At 38.8% G+C, this 17,130-nt stretch overlaps 1 protein-coding gene and 1 pseudogene across 2 annotated transcripts; both read left to right on the forward strand.

The window, feature by feature from the left end:
- The window catches only part of LOC117289689, a 38,864-nt pseudogene extending 37,912 nt beyond the window's left edge, over nt 1-952 (forward strand).
- A 5,606-nt stretch (nt 953-6,558) lies between these two features.
- On the forward strand, nt 6,559-16,380 carry LOC117289639 (MTOR-associated protein MEAK7-like). Of its 2 annotated transcripts, none has more exons than XM_033770849.1 (9): nt 6,559-6,775; nt 8,628-8,915; nt 9,993-10,211; nt 10,780-10,912; nt 11,774-11,907; nt 12,534-12,855; nt 14,234-14,352; nt 15,221-15,400; nt 16,100-16,380. In XM_033770849.1, the coding sequence occupies exons 2-9, from the start codon at nt 8,739-8,741 to the stop codon at nt 16,253-16,255; spliced, it is 1,440 nt and encodes a 479-aa protein (XP_033626740.1). In that variant the 5' UTR covers nt 6,559-6,775; nt 8,628-8,738; the 3' UTR covers nt 16,256-16,380. The 2 variants fall into 2 exon arrangements, with proteins under 2 accessions (XP_033626740.1, XP_033626741.1); XM_033770850.1 differs by having other exon boundaries at nt 8,704-8,915.
- Nucleotides 16,381-17,130: the final 750 nt, after the last annotated feature.

Consider the following 17,130-nt stretch of genomic DNA (forward strand, 5'->3'; position numbering starts at 1 on the left):
TTATTAGCACGTACAACAGATTTCAGAAGTATCAACAGGACAGTTTGAAAACCACTGATGTAGCAGTTGTTTCAATATTTAACAACTACTGTCTCGATGATGAACAAAAAATGTTTGAGTTTCTCAAATACAAGATCTGCAAAGGGTAACTCACTATGTACATGTTGTTCATTTGGTCAAGCATGATATTCTTCCTACTTATGTCGGATTTCCGATTTGTAAGCCCCTGGATAAATAACAAAAAACTGTCATCTTATAGCATAACACATCTATTAAAGACAGTGGACACTATTGGTAATTGTCAAAGATTAGCCTTCACAGTTGGTGTATCTCAACACATGCATAAAATAACAAACCTGAAAATTTGAGCTCAATCGGTCGTCGAAGTTGCGAGATAATAATGAAAGAAAAAAACACCATTGTCACACGAAGTTGTGTGCTTTCAGATGCTTGATTTCGAGACCTCAAATTCTAAACTTGAGGTCTCGAAATCAAATTCGTGGAAAATTACTTCTTTCGCGAAAACTACATTAATTCGGAGGGAGCCGCTCCTCACAAGGTTTTATACTATCAACCTCTCCCCATTACTTCTAATCAAGTATGGTTTTATGATAATAATTATTTTGAGTAATTACCAATAGTGGCCACTGCCTTTAAAGCTTACGGCTGTGAAAATGTTGGTCAGCCCTTGTGCTCAAAAAGTTGTTCCTACTTTATCCAGGGACCAAATATCATGCCTTGTTTGTATCCTTGTAACAAAAAGGGTATCCATTATTGTGAAAGCTTTAGGATAGGTTGCAAATCTCTCCTCTGAATAAAAACACAATTTCTTTTTTTCCAATCAATAATTCAATTTATTTTATCATTGCAGATCCTTACTCCAGAGCCAGGAACCTACGTGCCATTCTTTATCCGGCCATAGCTGTAGAGTATGAGATTTATGAGATCTACCAGTACTCCTTTACTTAGCACCATGTACTGACTTTTTGCAATTCTATAACGCTCATATCCGTCACTCATTGACGCTCAAGGCGCTTCAAATTTCAGTAGTTTCCTGCAAGGTATGTGGGACTGTGTTTTGAATTATGAGATCTACTACTTTTACGTAGCACCATGTAATGATTTACAAAGTGCTGTGTGGCACAATATGCTGCCAATCAAACCAGGAACACCAAGGAGAACACCCTTTTTTTTTCCATAAGTGCTCTGGGTTCTTGCACGTGTGTTGTACACATTAACACTTAACCTTGTATGTAAAAAAAAAAAAAAATTAATCTTGCCTCAAAAATATTTTTATACTTAAATATTGATAGTCACTCTTTCTGGTATCAGTTTAATCCTTGTCTGTTTATTGTTCTAAATTTTAGTGTTTTTTGTCTGTACTGTTTTAGTCAAGGCCAGTTTAAATTTCGCATTTGTAAGAAAATAAATGTTGTGTCTAATCCTACCTTAATTTACAAATGGAGAAAGCTCCCTGGCTGTAGGGCCATCACAGGGTTCATCTTATGGCAAACATTTATGTAGAATAGCAATGGCTGCCAATTGGTTTTGAGATGTGCCCCCTTTCGTCATATCAAAAGTTGATAAAGAATTAGACAGTGCTATCTCCGTCAAATTTAAGATTTAATGTTTTCTTCCATTAGGCTGTGTACAAATCAGGCCTGCAGGAAGCCCAGGCTCTGGGGCTCTTTTGTAAACATGTGACGTCACAGGTCACATGGTCTATTATCAAAGGCACAGTCCCACCACACTAACAGTTGACGGTATCTTCCTGAATACAACACTGTTCAAAATATCTATACTCTCAAACTCTAGTTTTTCTCGTGGCCGAGCGGTTAAGAATCCCGGTCGTGACACTTGTGTCCCTGAGCAAGACACTTAACTATTATTGCTTCTCTCCACCCAGGGGTAAATGGGGACCTGTGAGGGCAGAGATGGTTATTGTGATTGATTTAGCCGAGTAGCGCATTTGTTGCACGAGGCTGTATACTCCCCAGGGAGCTGAGATGGTTTAAGGAGTGAATTAAGGCCCAGTGACCAGGGGTAATAATTTGAAGCGCTTTGAGACACCCATTCGGGAGTGAAAAAGCGCTATATAAACTCAAATATTTTTATTTTTAAAAAGACATTTTATTGCGATTATGCAGTTGCCTATCATCCATTTAAATGTACATGTAGTGATCTAAAACACGTTGTACAATTTATAATCAGAAATAAATATCTCCAATTTGACCTGCTATTTGTTTGAAGCAGGCTTGTTTGAAGCAGGTCACATATTGTTAATGTATAATCGTAAATAGTTACCATGTATCTTTAATTTCATCTGCAGGGGCAGATGATTAAAAAAGTGGGAAAGTTGTAGTGATCTAAAAAGGAGCCAACTGGTTTCTTTTTTATAAATAATGATGTTTTAATTTCAAAATATAATGAACAACAATTATTAGAATAGAATAAAGTAAAGTAGGAATATGCGCAATATTGGTTTCACACCGTAAACGAACTAGGAGGATTCCTACATAGGCTCCACATTATTACAATAATGACAAGTTGACATGAGTCTTGTAATGATCATAGCCCAGAGAACAGCCTATATTCTGAGCTCAGCTCCAGAAACTTCTCAAATTTTCTTCAGTCCTCATAATGTATATGACGAATATAAGTATACATGAAATACATGTGCTTACAATATATTATAATATATTATGTAATTATGTTTATCTTTAAAGGCACTGGACACTTTTGGTAATTGTCGAAGACCAGTCTTCTCACTTGGTGCATCTCAACATATGCACAAAACAATAAACCTGTGAAAATTTGAGATCAATCGGTCGTTGAAGTTGCGAGATAATAATGGAAGAAAGAACACCCTTATCACAAGAAGTTGTGTGCTTTCAGATGCTTGATTTCGAGACCTCAAGTTCTAAACTTGAGGTCTCGAAATCAAATTCGTGGAAAATTACTTCTTTCTCGAAAACTACGTCACTTCAGTGGCAGCTGTTTCTCACAATGTTTTATACTATCAACCTCTCCCCATTACTCGTAATCGAGAAAGGTTTTATGATGATAATTATTTTGAGTAATTACCAATAGTGTCTACTGCCTTTAACTGTACAACAGTTTAGAATAGAACTATATAGAACAGGTGGTTACTGTGATCCTTTGTCGGTTTTATGACCTCACTATTATTTCTTTGAGAAAACCATGCAATATGTTTTTTTCTAAAAACAATGCAGAATTTATTTACGCTATATGAAAGAGATAAACATGTTATTTTAAGGACTTCTCAGGTTAAATGTACTGTGCATTATCGCCATTTTCATTTTACATCATAAATTTATTCTGTTTGCTGATCTAACCCATTTAATAACTTTTTTTCAACTGCTTTGTTTTATGAATTTTCTAGCATGTTTTAACCTTTTAATAGTTATTTTGAATGGCTACATATATATAGCGCCTATATGCATCTATTTTTGTAAAATTGCTCTAAACGGTGCTCAAGAGAAATAAAAGCTTTGACAGGTTTCTTAAAATTCATGTAAATTAATTTAATAAGATATACATAAGCATAGAGAAGGTACACAGGGGGGGGATTAAATGACTTTCTTCTACCTCCAACACATGTTATTAGTCTATGAACACAAATAGATACAGTTAAAACATGAGAGATTACATGAAAGATTTCTTTAAAATGTGCATTGTGGCCACATATTAAATGAGGAAACTCACAGGCATATTACTTAAGTGGGATTCAAACCCACAACCTTTGCAATTCTAAAATAAAATCCTAAAATATAGGATTCGAACTGCCTCTAGCTACCAGCAATCTCAGTGGTCTAGTTGGTAAGAAACTGCTCTAGAATTGCGAAGGTCGTTGGTTCAAATTCCACCCAAATAACAATGCGTGCCATTTTCTTTCACAGTATATATATACAGTGCTAACACACATCGGTGTATAGGTAAATCCAAAACTTATAGTTTATAATTTAACTATTTTATGTTGAACATGTGGAAGCTGAGATCCAATGTGTAAAATACGTGTTGTTGCATGTCCACAGTAAATTTCTTTGCGAAAAAAACATGCAATCATTTTATATTGTTTCTATAAAAAAAACTATAAAAAACAATGCAGAATTTACTTTAGTATTTATTTGATAGTAATAAGTCGTAGTAAGAAACTTTTATTTATCTGTTGTTGTATCCCTTCGGGGTGATCCCCTTGATTTGCTTGTATTTTGTTTTTAATTGTCATAATCATATCCATTTTTATAAATGGATATGTATTTGTTTGTACTTGTTTTATGCCTCTGAAGAAGGTCCGGATTGGATCGAAAGCTAAGGCCATCTACCCTATTCATTATATTTGATAGTAATAACATATATTAGTCTACTGTCTTCCAAAATGCAATTTAATGCACATAGAGATATACAGGCAGCATGTGAATATGCTTCGCTTATTCTCATACAGGGGGAATTGACTCCCAATTGGTGCAACAAACATTTATTGATAACGCTGAAGTCCGTTGTAGAATAAAAACGGGCAACAAAACTTAAATTTATTTATCAAAATTATAATAAGTGACTGTTTTATAATAATATGTATTAATCTCTCCTTTCATGGTGAGTACTTTATGTAAAAGTTGGTACAATAAAATGTATAATCATTGAGCTTGCATGCAAATTAAAGCTATTTTTGACTTTTGTTTTACGCTTGTAAACTTAATTAGGAAAAATTAAGCAAATATTATAATTCTGTAGTTGAAAGGAACATAACAGAATTGGTAAGATAAAAAAAGTTGTCTCAAATCACAGATTTACATAAAAAGCTTACAGTCTAATGTAGCCGTGGCGGCCTTACACTTTCGTTTTGTACTGCTGTTCCTGTGTACAGAGGAAGAGTCCTATATAGGGCTAGGTCTAATTAATGATGATGATAGTAGAAAACATCCCTTGAAATATTTGTGTCTGAAATGTCATATTTGTTAAGAAACAAATAAAACTAATAACTTCCCATTGGAGTTTATCGCTCAGAAGTGAGCGTTTTATCCAATTTCATGCAAAATGTGTTTTTTCTTGTGACCCTTACCTTATGGCCGATCGATCTCAAACTTCTACAAGTTTGTCAATGGCAGATTACACTGCCAGCAACTTACTGTTTTGTTAGCAAATACCAATTCTGTAAAATTCCTTTAACAGCAATTAAAGTTCAACATGTAAACACTCAGGATCCTGAATAATTGTATACAAATTCTGACTCGCACAAATTTATAATAATTGAGCTGGATGGAATTCTTTTTCTGAATTCAGACTTTTTAAAGTCTACATGTTCCTTATGGTAACTCCAAATTAAGTAAGTATCAAATATATTATAATTATTAGATCGACCAGGGCAGGACGTCTGGCAGCGCTGATGAGTAGACTGTTCCCAAAAGCTCCTTGGATTCATAACTCCAAAGGATTAAATCTAAAGGTGGAATAATTGCTATTATTCAATAATATACAACCTCCACAGATCTGGATCCCAGTTCCAGACTTGTTTGTCAGCCATCTTCTATTGTTCTTGGTTTCTGCCATCCCCTCAATGTCCACCTGGTCAATGAGTGCCTTTACTACGCCTTGGTGGAAGTTACTCTTTTTCCAAGAATGTGTTTTAGTTTTGTACTGTCTGTTCGCATTTTGTCTTTTTTCTATAGAGCAAATTGAGTGCCGTGAATTCCCACAGATCTGGATCCCAGTTCCAGACTTTTTTATCAGCCATCTTCTCCTGTTCTTGGTTTCTGCCATCCCCTCAATGTCCACCTGGTCAATGAGTGCCTTTACTACGCCTTGGTGGAAGTTACTCTTTTTCCAAGAATGTGTTTTAGTTTTGTACTGTCTGTTCGCATTTTGGGGTTTTTCTATAGAGCAAATTTAGTGTGAAGTGCCAAATGGCTGGAAGTTGATGTCACCGGCCATTCCTGGAGTAGGGTACACAACCACTGGCGAGCATCTTTCCACACGCAATTTGAGTGAGACTGTTGGTTAGAAACACGTGGACCACCATTATAAAAGTTTAAAACCTTTCCTATAAAATGGCTCTCCCAACTACACGTTCAATAATGGCTCCCCCAACTAAACTTTCAATCATGGCAACGTGTAGTTGGTGGAGCCATATTGAACGGACCCGAAAGTGTAGTTTTAGTTTGGTGCGCGGACACATAATTATTGAGCATAGTTTTGGCATGGTTTTGGGGAGCCATATTGAAGTTCTATTCTTAGTTTTGTCTTCTTATTATGCATCCCCATTTTGTTAAGGATTGTATCAATGTTAAGGCGGTGAGAGTGCTTTGATCAGGTTATTTATTGGCTTGTCAAGTTAGTTCCAATTATCTTTTGCCATTTTGCATCTGCGTGCATGATGACCATAGAAATAAAATCTGGAGCAGAACGACAACATTATGATTTTGCGCGAACGATCAAATTGTTTTGCGCGAATTTCAAAAAAGGACAACTTCAAAGATTGCGCCCTACCAGATGTTGACTGGTCGACGACAGTCAGCAGTCGGGTCATCATCAGTCGGCGTCGCATGCGATGCAGCAGTCAGGTGATCGAAAGCGATAGTCGTTGACCTTGGTTGGGTTTTTGAGCGTTTGGCTTGGTAATAACAACTAATAATAAATAATATTTTCATTAAACAAATCGAAGTCAAAAATAAACAAACAAGACAAACGCCGACAGCAGACTGCCTGACAGTGACACTGTGACAGGAAAGGCGTTCTGTCTATAATAATATAATTGGTAAGTCAGCACGAATGATGGTGTCTTTGGATCGGAAAGATTGTTATTGTTTTCATCCAGTTTTTTAGACCTTACCTTGACTCATCATGATTCATGGAGGTAGAACTATGAACTATTTCTACCTCCATGCTTTACTTTAGTAACTCTATAATTATAGTATATCTACTATGGATGGAGGTGCTCTTCTTAAGTTATAGATGGGCTATGAGTATGTTATTTTTAATAAAGTAAAACAATATTAATTGGATTGATACATTTTTAAGCAACAATGACAGAGGCATGGGCCCTGCCCCAGGCATATTGCTAGGCTAGGTGGTTTTCTAATTTCTGGTACTCCTAGACTCCTAGAACTGTTTCGGTTTCGTTCCACTATATCGTCTCGTTACGTTACGGGAGACGATAGCGGAACTAACTCAAAACAGTTCTAGGATTAGGAGTAGGACGTGGTCAGTTAAGTGCTACTGATAGTAGTAAAACTGTATAAAAAAGTGTATACAACCATGCAACAGAGGAGTCCAACCCGCATGACCTGGGCTCAGTTCTAAATCTAAGTAATAGTATATATACTACAGCAAGAATTGACACAATTTAAGCGAGATTGGCAGTTGCCAGCATCCCCTTGTGTACTCCTAGAACTATTTCGGTTTCGTCCGGCGATCGTCTCCCGTTACGGGAGACGATCGCCGGACGAACTATTTCGGTTTTGTCCGGCAATCGTCTCCCGTTACGGGAGACGATCGCCGGACGAAACCGAAATAGTTCTAGGAGTACACAAGGGGATGCTGGAGTACCCCTTGTGGGAGTTTGCCGAGTTCCCTTGATTGGAAGATCATCTCAACAAACAAACAGACAATCAATCGATTTTAAGCATCAGCAGTGTATTATAGTCTACAACAGGCAACTGGAAATAATTCCAAGTCCATGTACCACTTGCTCATTCCTTTTTTACCAAAAGGTCTATTTTATTAGAAGTAAATTAGTTAAGATGGATTATTTCATATAAACGAGGGTGGCAGGATTCAGAACTATTTTTCAGCTAGCACACGCACAAGCAAAAGTTTCCTACTACCCCATGAAATACGGAGGCAGTGAATTTTGGCTTGTGTGCTTGTGTACTCCAACTTACATTGTACTAGGCATTCTCGCTTACACATTCTCGCTACACAGCTTGCACGTAAGCAGAGAATAGTGATGGTAAGCGCAGAATTCAGCAGTAAGCAGAGCCATGAAATTGGGCCCTGTTTGGTGCAACCCCTTACCTAGCTACCTACCTTCCTGCCTTAAGCAAGTTTATAACACACCTCTTGCTTTTTCTGTATTCTGGTTGGCTGAAACACGGTCACGTGGGATGAACTAATATAGGCTAGTGATCGCGCGCGCGTGTTTTGCGGGAATAGTACCAGAGCGGGCACTAGTCTTTGCAAATAGTGCCCGCGGTAACAGCGCCCTCTCTTGACTTGAACCGTGAACAAACTACACAATTCCTTTTTCTGTTCTTATTTGACATTTTAAGACCGAGCTGTGTTATAAAACACATATTGACTGGCACAATTCGGTAACTAGTGTACGTCTATTCCCCCTCGGGCCTGTGAGTGACCAGAAGAGGGGCCTATTTCCCTCGGCCTTCGGCCTCGCGAAATACACATGTAGGTCACTCTTCTGGTCACTCAAAGTCCCTCGTGGGAATAGACGTATACTAGTTACCTCGTTGCCAGTCAATATGTGTATAATAACCCCCCTCCAAAAAAAAAAAAAAAAAAAAAAAAACATTGATAATAATAATTATTTAATAACCTTGTTCCCAAAAGAGTTTTGTGAACTGTTTAATCGAAAATGTACATTTTGTTTTCAGGTATAGTTGAACATAAAAAGATTTGACTTCACCAACAAAAGGCACCAGGTAATAAACGCCTTTTTATATTTGGAAGAACATTGAAGCGAAGTAGTCCGGCCTCGCAACAGCATGGGACAGTCCCCCAGCTCATCAGCCAAAGACCAGGAAGTGACGAAAGGGACACAAGGGAAGGGATCTTCATCAAGTCTCCTCTCAGAGCATGAACTTGAAGAACTCAACCAAACGTTCAGGAAAATATGTCAACCTAACAAAGTGGAGGATGGTTTCACACTACCACAGCTTCAGGTAACTCGGAAACACAAACCACAAAACTCCCAATACTTTATTTCATGTTGCAGAAGGCATCTATAATTTGTGATGGCACTTTGTATAGTTTATGTATAGACGATGTGACCTCTGACGTCACTCGAAGATCATAACACGATTCGTGCGCATACTGTCGGGCAAAACCTTTTGCAGCCAGCTAGAAAGTGTATGCAATCTTACCATGACTACGCGTATTTTTGCCCGGCGAAACATGACGTACAACGTAACTTAAATGCATGTACATGTATACAGTGTTTTGTCAACAGAGGGCAGTTTGAACGTAAACATAGGTCTTGTTGTCTATAGTTTTATTCATTCTAGCATAGTTCTCCCTAAAACTTAAAAGGCATTGTTAAAGGAACGCTTTGCCTAGGATGGGACGAGTTGGTCTATATAAAGCGTTTGTAACCGTTTGTTATGAAATGCATGTTTTAAACGTAGAATATGATGATCCACACAAGTATTACTCAAAATTGCACGGTTTTTCTTTTCGACCATGTTAGTCGACGAGGTAAAAAGGCAATGTGTTTCTTTAACCTTTAGTTTTACAAACTGTTTGATTGTTTTAATCCTTTGTAAATGTAGTTGTATAAAATAAAATTAACCTGATAATATTTTGGGTAATTGAGATATCGCCGAAACTCCAGCGCGATTATCGAATGTCCACTTGGGACCAGTCGAAGTTCAATGAAATGGCACAGTGACCAGGTAAAAATGTTGAAGCGCTGTGAGCGTCACTGAATGACAGACCTGAGCGCTACGTTGGAAGCCCCTGTCTGGCATGTATGTTTCATTTTTGAAAGGGCAAGGGCACCAAGGCATTTTCCCCTTGGTAAAGGGCACCATGTGAGGAAATTATTAACTGGAGCATTTCAAGGGCACCGTGGCAATGACCAGGGAGCATGGAAGAAATCTCCTTTGTTTCATCCATAAAGTATCAGGCCTGCCCGATTGATCCATTTTTATTACACAGAGTTCATGTTGTGGCTGAGCTGTGTAGGGCACTAAGGTCTTTTAGCACTTCTCATCATTGTATAACGTTTTCTCCACGTGCAGGGCTTCATCGGAGGAAAGCTCCCATCCTCCATCGTTCTAAAACTCCACAAAGAGATGAAGGCCAAAAATATACCAGACGAGATCAAAATATCTCGGAACGCGTTTGTCATGACGATGGGTTGTTTGATGAACGGGACTGTGGATCAACAGAGTGGATTGATGTTTTCGCTGTTTGCTGACGAGGGCACGAACGCTGTGTCTGTCGGTCATCTGTCAAAGGTAAGGGGTCGTGATTTAATCTTTTTGTTTGAGGGAGTGGAGGGGGTGTCACCAGTCTTTATATATGCTAACATTTTGTTATTTTTGAGTAGTTAATAATTAAGTATTTGCATATAGCTAAGCCTGGGCGACTTGTGTCGAAGTCAAGACTATTGATTGCTTCGTCGATTTGCGACTACTCAACTGTGTTGCTCACGACTATTCACAACAACATAATTTGCTTACAAAACACAATCAGACATCAGTGACACAATCCTTTAATCTTTTCACCAAAATGATTTGCGACTAGTGTCGAGTAGTAAATTTCACCAGTCACCAAGGCTTACACATAACTTTGGTATAGTTATGGTAATGGTGGAAAACTTCTCTTGAAATTGTTTTGCCGGAAATGCTTTTGCTTAAAACAGTTATTTAAAGTTCTCTTTCATGAAATTTCCTGAAAAAATTCCCCCATACGGTGGTATAGTTGCAATGTGACGTATGTTTTTATGGTCTTGCATCAAGACTAGTCATCAGGCACGCTTCAACCTAAATAATTATGTTAAGCCTTTTTTTTTTTTCGTCGAAGCTCATAGGCTCCTTGCTACAATCTTATGAAGAGGCGTTAAAAACCTGTAATCAGATGAAGAACTGGGACTTAGTCTGCACACCGGAATCCAACAAGAACTTCATCGACCTGGTCATGAGGATGTTTAGTGCTGGTAAGAGTTGTTGAGTCTTTCAGTTTCTTCCTCTCACTCCTTACAGGATTTGGGTACTTCTTGTAACACAAAACACAATGTCCATAGATTAACATTAAACTTACACTGTTTAAAGATAATGATAGTAGAAAGCCGACCTTAAAATATTACTTGCTGAGGTGCTGTAGTTTTTGAGATATGAGTAAAACTAAAGTAATTTTTATCTCACTGAGACAAAAATTATTTTTGTGACTTGTGTGACTTTAATGTAAATCTGTTGACATTGTGTTTTATGTCCAACAAAAAGTTCCCAGAGCCTTTGAAGGCACTACACACTATTGCTCAAAAGAATTGTTAGCGTAAATACTTACTTGGTAACGAGCAATGGGAAGCAGCTGTTGATAGTATAAAGCATTGTGAGCATTATCTGAGAAAGAGGTAATTTCTCAATCAAATAATATAAGACTTCAGGCCTGAAGCCTTTGTTAGGCATCTGAAAGCACACAAACTTGTGCAACAGGGGTGTTTTTTCTTTCATTATTCTCTTGCAACTTTGGGTGCGTTCGTATAACTTCCCTGGGTCATCCCCAGTCTGCCCCGGTGCGTTCAAATAGCTTTTGACGTCATTCCAGGGGCTCACCCAGGGCAGCCACCAGTGCCCTGCTTGTGGAGTGGGTCACTTGGGGGCTGCCCCCAGGTAAACGACGTCACTCCGAGAGCGGTGAGTGGTCGTTTGTTTAGCTCTTGTCAGGGGCTCACCCGAGTGAGCACCGCGGGGTAGACCCAGGGAAGCTAAACCAACGCACCAATTGATTATCAACTGAGTCCAAATGTTCACAGATTTGTTATTTTATGCCTCACTTTCCAATGTACATTTGTTAGGAGGAAAGACAACGGGCTCACCAGTGAGTAAGGAGGAGTTTGAGCGTTGGCTTCAACAGACTCCACTCATGCAGAAAGTCTTCACGGCTTTGTTTCATCTCTGCTTTGTTGACACTTCTAAAACACCTGCTGCTGTAAGTTCACTGCCATTACGTTCATTGCCATTCTAGGGCAAAACTTTCTGAATTAAAGCTTTAAAAAAACTTGCTAACAAAAGAAAAAACTTGCTTAGTAAAAACAGGTTATCAGCCGAAATTTCATGAAGGTTTGATTGTCACGACGGGTACCCCAATGAGTTTATTGCTTTGTGTTGAAATTCTGGATTTTAAGGTACTGGCAATTTTGGTATCAGTAATTGTCAAAGACCAGGGGTCTCACTTAGTGTATCCAAAGGTTGTGTTTCTTTTTGAAAGTGAATTTTTTTCTTTTTTACATTTTGGGTTAAACAAAGACAAATTTACCTGTGTGGGACTTGAACATTGAAAGGGATCACCTTTTTTAGGATGCTACTTTTTATCAAGTATAAACCATTAGGGAAAATGACTTGGTAAAAGTTTTAAAAATTATTAGTGGTTTGACCTTGGGCCGTGTCCGATTTGGCGGCTACAGCTACAGCTACTGATATAGGTTGGATTTCCGCATCATCATGCAGCAGGGTATTGGACATCTTTAGCAATACCCTTTGTGGTCGTAGCTATAGTCGCCAATTTTGATACGGCCTGATATTCTTATCCTCCCTGATATTTTTATCCTCCCACAGGCGGCATCATCTGATGACTGCTCAGACTCGTCTGTTCTTTTCCACATGCCGTGCTTACCGGCCTGTCTGGATATTGACTGGCGTCGAGTACGCAGCCAGCTCCACATTCCTACCCTACTCATTCTCAACCATCATCTACCCCGGCACCTTCAAGACCAGTGGCGTTTCTGTTTCTCATCCAACCTCCACGGCGCTAGCTTTGCCACTTTGCTGTCGCATATTAAAAACAAGGGTCCCACGGTTGTGCTGGTGCGAGACACAGACGGGAATGTCTTTGGGGGCTTTGCGTCACAGAGCTGGGAACTTGGCCCTAGTTTTGTCGGTAGGTTATCAATGAGAGCTTCAAAGATTAAATAGACCGATGCCTTTGATTGAGCGATTTGGGAATTATACAAAAGCGTTTGAAAGCGGTCCTTGGTTGGAAAGATGTTTTCAGTAAAACATAATGATTCACACAAATATGCTTTGAAATTGTACGGTTTTCTTTTTACTTTGCGAACTTACAAATGGTGGACCATGTTATTTCACAAAGTAAAAGGAAAACCTTGCAATTGTTAGACACATTTGTGTGTATAATTTTATTCTACTTTAAACAAATCTTTCCAACCATATTTCTGTTATAACAAGCACTTTTTCATTGACAACAGTTTCTCCCTTTAACAGATTTTCCCGTTTTAAATTGTCCCAACAACCGGTTTAAAAGGACCCCTAAATGCACTTCTTTGTTTTCAAATCCTGCTTGAATTGTGAAATTAGAAAGATGTTTTTGCAGATGCGCTGACCCTGAGTCAGCTCTGAACATGTGTTAGGACTCCAGACATCTTAATCCCTTTTATTGTAGATAAGCTGATTAACCTGACACTAATCCCAGTACAGTGTCAGCAACCTTTAACATAACTGTTAACAGTTACTGGTCTTTCCATATCCTGAGAAAAAAGAATAAGCCATTTGAGAGTTAGACTTAAATAATGTCTGGTACAATGACTCGCTTAGTCAATATGTACTGCTTACATTTGAATTCCTCAGACTATAGATACAGATGTCAGGCATGTCAGGTTCAGGGCAAGCTTCTGTTTAGCAACCTCCAGGATGAGCAAACCCTGGTACCATTGTGTGATATACATCCATTCAGAATTGAGTATGGGTGTTTACCGTCTCTTACTTAACTAAAGCAAAAGTTTGCCCCGAATCGTGTGACATAGCAAATGTCAGATATTTGGTCCCGAACATTAAAAAATAGATTTGTTTAGTGAATGGTATTTCAAAGAAGATCACCCGCTCTAACGAAAAAAGTTTAACTTTTACTTTTAATGGTCAGGAACCATGAAAAAAGTTTAAAACATTTCTTATAAAACACAAGAATTGGTCACGTGATATATTGTTGGGATCCTGACAAAAACTAATTTTGAGCACTTTATTTCACTGCTACTAATAATTGGCGGACTTTTTCGAGCAATGGCTCAAATGAAAGCTTGTAACCTTCTCGACCCCTATCGAAATACCTAATTTTAAATCAAAATTGTTGGGTCAAATCAGGCAAAAATCTAACATAGCATCTTTAAAGTGGTTACTTGTGATCAAGCACCATTTTGTACCAGACAATATTCAAATCTAGCACGCAAATGGCTTATAATATTTAAATTAGCATTTGAAAAACTTCCTTTTTTAAAGATTTTATAGAAGTTGGTTTTGCATTTCAGGTTCGAGCAGCTGCTTCTTGTTCAGTCTGGCACCCAAGGTCGGTTTCCATGAACCCAGCGGGCAGAATGACCACTACATGTATCTCAACATTGACCAACAGACACTGCCCAATGGTCTGGTAAGACATAAATTAGAGATTTTATTGGGACTCTAGAGGGCAGCAGACATGATCCCTAGGCAGTAATGTAGTATGGTGTTTGCAGATGTATGGGGTTGGATTTAACAGGAGATTGGATGGTTAAAAAAGATTAATGAGCGGGGATGTGATTTCTCTGTTTTGAACTGGAAACTCAGGTGTTTGTTCTTTAAAACCCTCAGCCCCCCAAAAAAACAATAATTAGAAAAAATATATATTATTATTATTATTTGTTTATTTTTATTTATTTTTTGTTTATATTATATTTGATAACTTAGATCAAATTCATAAGAAAATGGCGATAAAACCAAATAGAACCCCCAGATTGCAGAGCAGGGCTTTCAAAACCAAAGCTAAATGTATGTATAAGCAGGCTTTGAACCTTGTAAGCTTTGGCGCTGGCAAGCTTTCACGAAATTCATAGTTATTAGTAACGGGGCGTAATCTATTTTTCAACGCGCGTGTGCCCTCATTTCTAAGCGTGCGCACGCGTACACACAACCCACGCGCATCAAACAGATTCTTCACAAAGTTTTTGGAAAAAATCCTTCGAACCTCGAGTTAAAGTGTCTATGATTGTATTTTTGTTACGTTTTTTAACAAAAGGGCATTTATGAATGGGAAAAAAAGAGTAGTGACTCGTTCTTAAGCAGCCGTTTAAAACCTCGGAGGATCGTTGCCGTGCGGAAAAAGGCGCCTTCGGCTCGGATCTTTATCACACGGCAACAAACTTGCCGATTTTCAACGGCCGTTCAAGAACTCGTCGCTACCCTTTTACAGTAGAATTCATTGGCAGTGGGCTTTTAATCACTTCTGGATTTTTGTGGGGGGGGGGGGGTTTTCTATACAGGGTATGGGCGGCCAGTTTGACTACTTTGGACTGTGGATAAATCAGGAGTTTGGTGAAGGGCATAGCCGTGCCAGACCTAAATGCACCACGTATGACAGCCCTCAGTTATCATCCAAGGAGGACTTCACGATTGAAACAGTTGAAGTGTGGGCTGTTGGTCCACTGCCAAAGAAACCACAGGTAAGGTGGGGTTTTGGGGTGTTTGTTTGTTGGTTTATCTGTGGTTTGTTTGTTTGTTGGTTGGTTGGTTGGTTTCTGTGTTGGGGGCCTTCTGTCTGTCCTCCGGTCTTTACTATAAGTATGGTTGAGTTTGAGATGTGGGTTGGTGGACCACTGCAAAAGAAACCACACGCAAGCTGGGGTTGTTGGGTTTTTTGTTGGTTGGTTGTTTGGTTGGCTGTTGGTTGATCTCTACATGTATGTTGGTCCTTCTGTCTGTATGGTTGAGTTTGAGATGTGGTATGTTGGACCACTGCCAAAGAAACAACAGGTAAGGTGGGGTTGTTTGTTTGTTTGTTTGTTTGTTGATTGGTTGTTTTGTTGGGGTGTTGGTTGTTTGGTTTGTTGGTTTCTGTGGTGGGGGCCTTCTGTCTGCCGGTGGTCTTCGCTATAAAGCTCGGGTTCATACTTCGTGCGAATGCTTCATGCTGAGGGGATAGATTGTTATGTCACCAAAATTCGCTAGGCTTAAACTTAAGTATGGTTGAGATTGAGATGTAGGTTGGTAGATCTCTCTTAAACCATAGTTATGATTCATCAGTTTGTTGGCTTGCTTCTGTTTTGGACTCTCTGTCTGTCCACCGGTCTTTACTATAAGTATGGTTTAGTTTGTAATGTGGCTAGGAAATTCATTTATTTATTTGTTTCCCTTCTTCCCAGGAGGAGGACGAAGATGAAAAGAAGAGTGTGCTGGATAAGAACCCGGAGGCTCAGGCTCTGCTTGAGCTGATCGGAAAAGAGAGAAAGAGTGAAGGGCTCCGAGAAGAGGATCCCACTGCCGACATTCCAGCCATCCATGAAATGCCTACCAGATAGATGGCGCTTTGTGTCTCAGCTCTCTGTCTTTTTTTCCTCAGTGTGATCTGTAATCTCAAACGCTTTTTCATACATAACCATTTCTCATTCCTTAGGTGTTAGGCATTTCGGATCTTTCAACTCCATTACCGTCATTGGAAAGATCAGATTTTTCTCTTTCCAATATTGTAAGCTTGGGGTATAGAGGGTGATCATGGACAAATCTACAACTTTATTACAAGTAGCCTTTGTGCCCAGGCTTGAATAGTTTTTTTTCATGCGTGAGCTTGGTGGACTAAAGTCGCCATTTGGCAAGTAAGAAGTGGTATGAGTACAGTATGGTATTGAAACCATTGGTCCCATGTATGTGTAATGCACATAAAATAATCTATTTACACTGTAAAGGGGTTTGCCCCAATATTTCTTGAAGTGGCTGCTGGAAGCACTGCAACACCTTTCAAGCCATAATACAAGAGGTGCAACATAAAAAGGTGTCCTAAGTAATCAACAAGAAATGTGTATACACAAAATATATGTGAAGCACTTTGAGACGCCATAGATAGAGCACTATATGAAGACTAGTAATTACTGGTATTTTTTTTAAACTTCAATTGGAGACTTTTGAACGCTAGGTGGCAGCAGACTTACCAGGTAAGTCCAATGTTTACATAGTTCTGAGCATGCGCTTTACCGAGAACAATAGATTTTACCTGGTAAGTCTGCTGCCACCAAGCGTCCTTGGAGTCCCCATTGCTATTTCTTTGACATTGACAGTATTTTAGGTTGAAGTATTTCTCAGGAAGATTGCTACTGTTGTAAGCTTAATCATCAGTGAGTTTTCAGAGTAAATATAATAGACCGATCCATTAGGCTCTGCCTACGACTCACGTGTGAGC

This window comes from Asterias rubens, chromosome 4 (genome assembly GCF_902459465.1).
Source record: "Asterias rubens chromosome 4, eAstRub1.3, whole genome shotgun sequence".
Lineage (NCBI taxonomy): Eukaryota > Metazoa > Echinodermata > Asteroidea > Forcipulatida > Asteriidae > Asterias > Asterias rubens.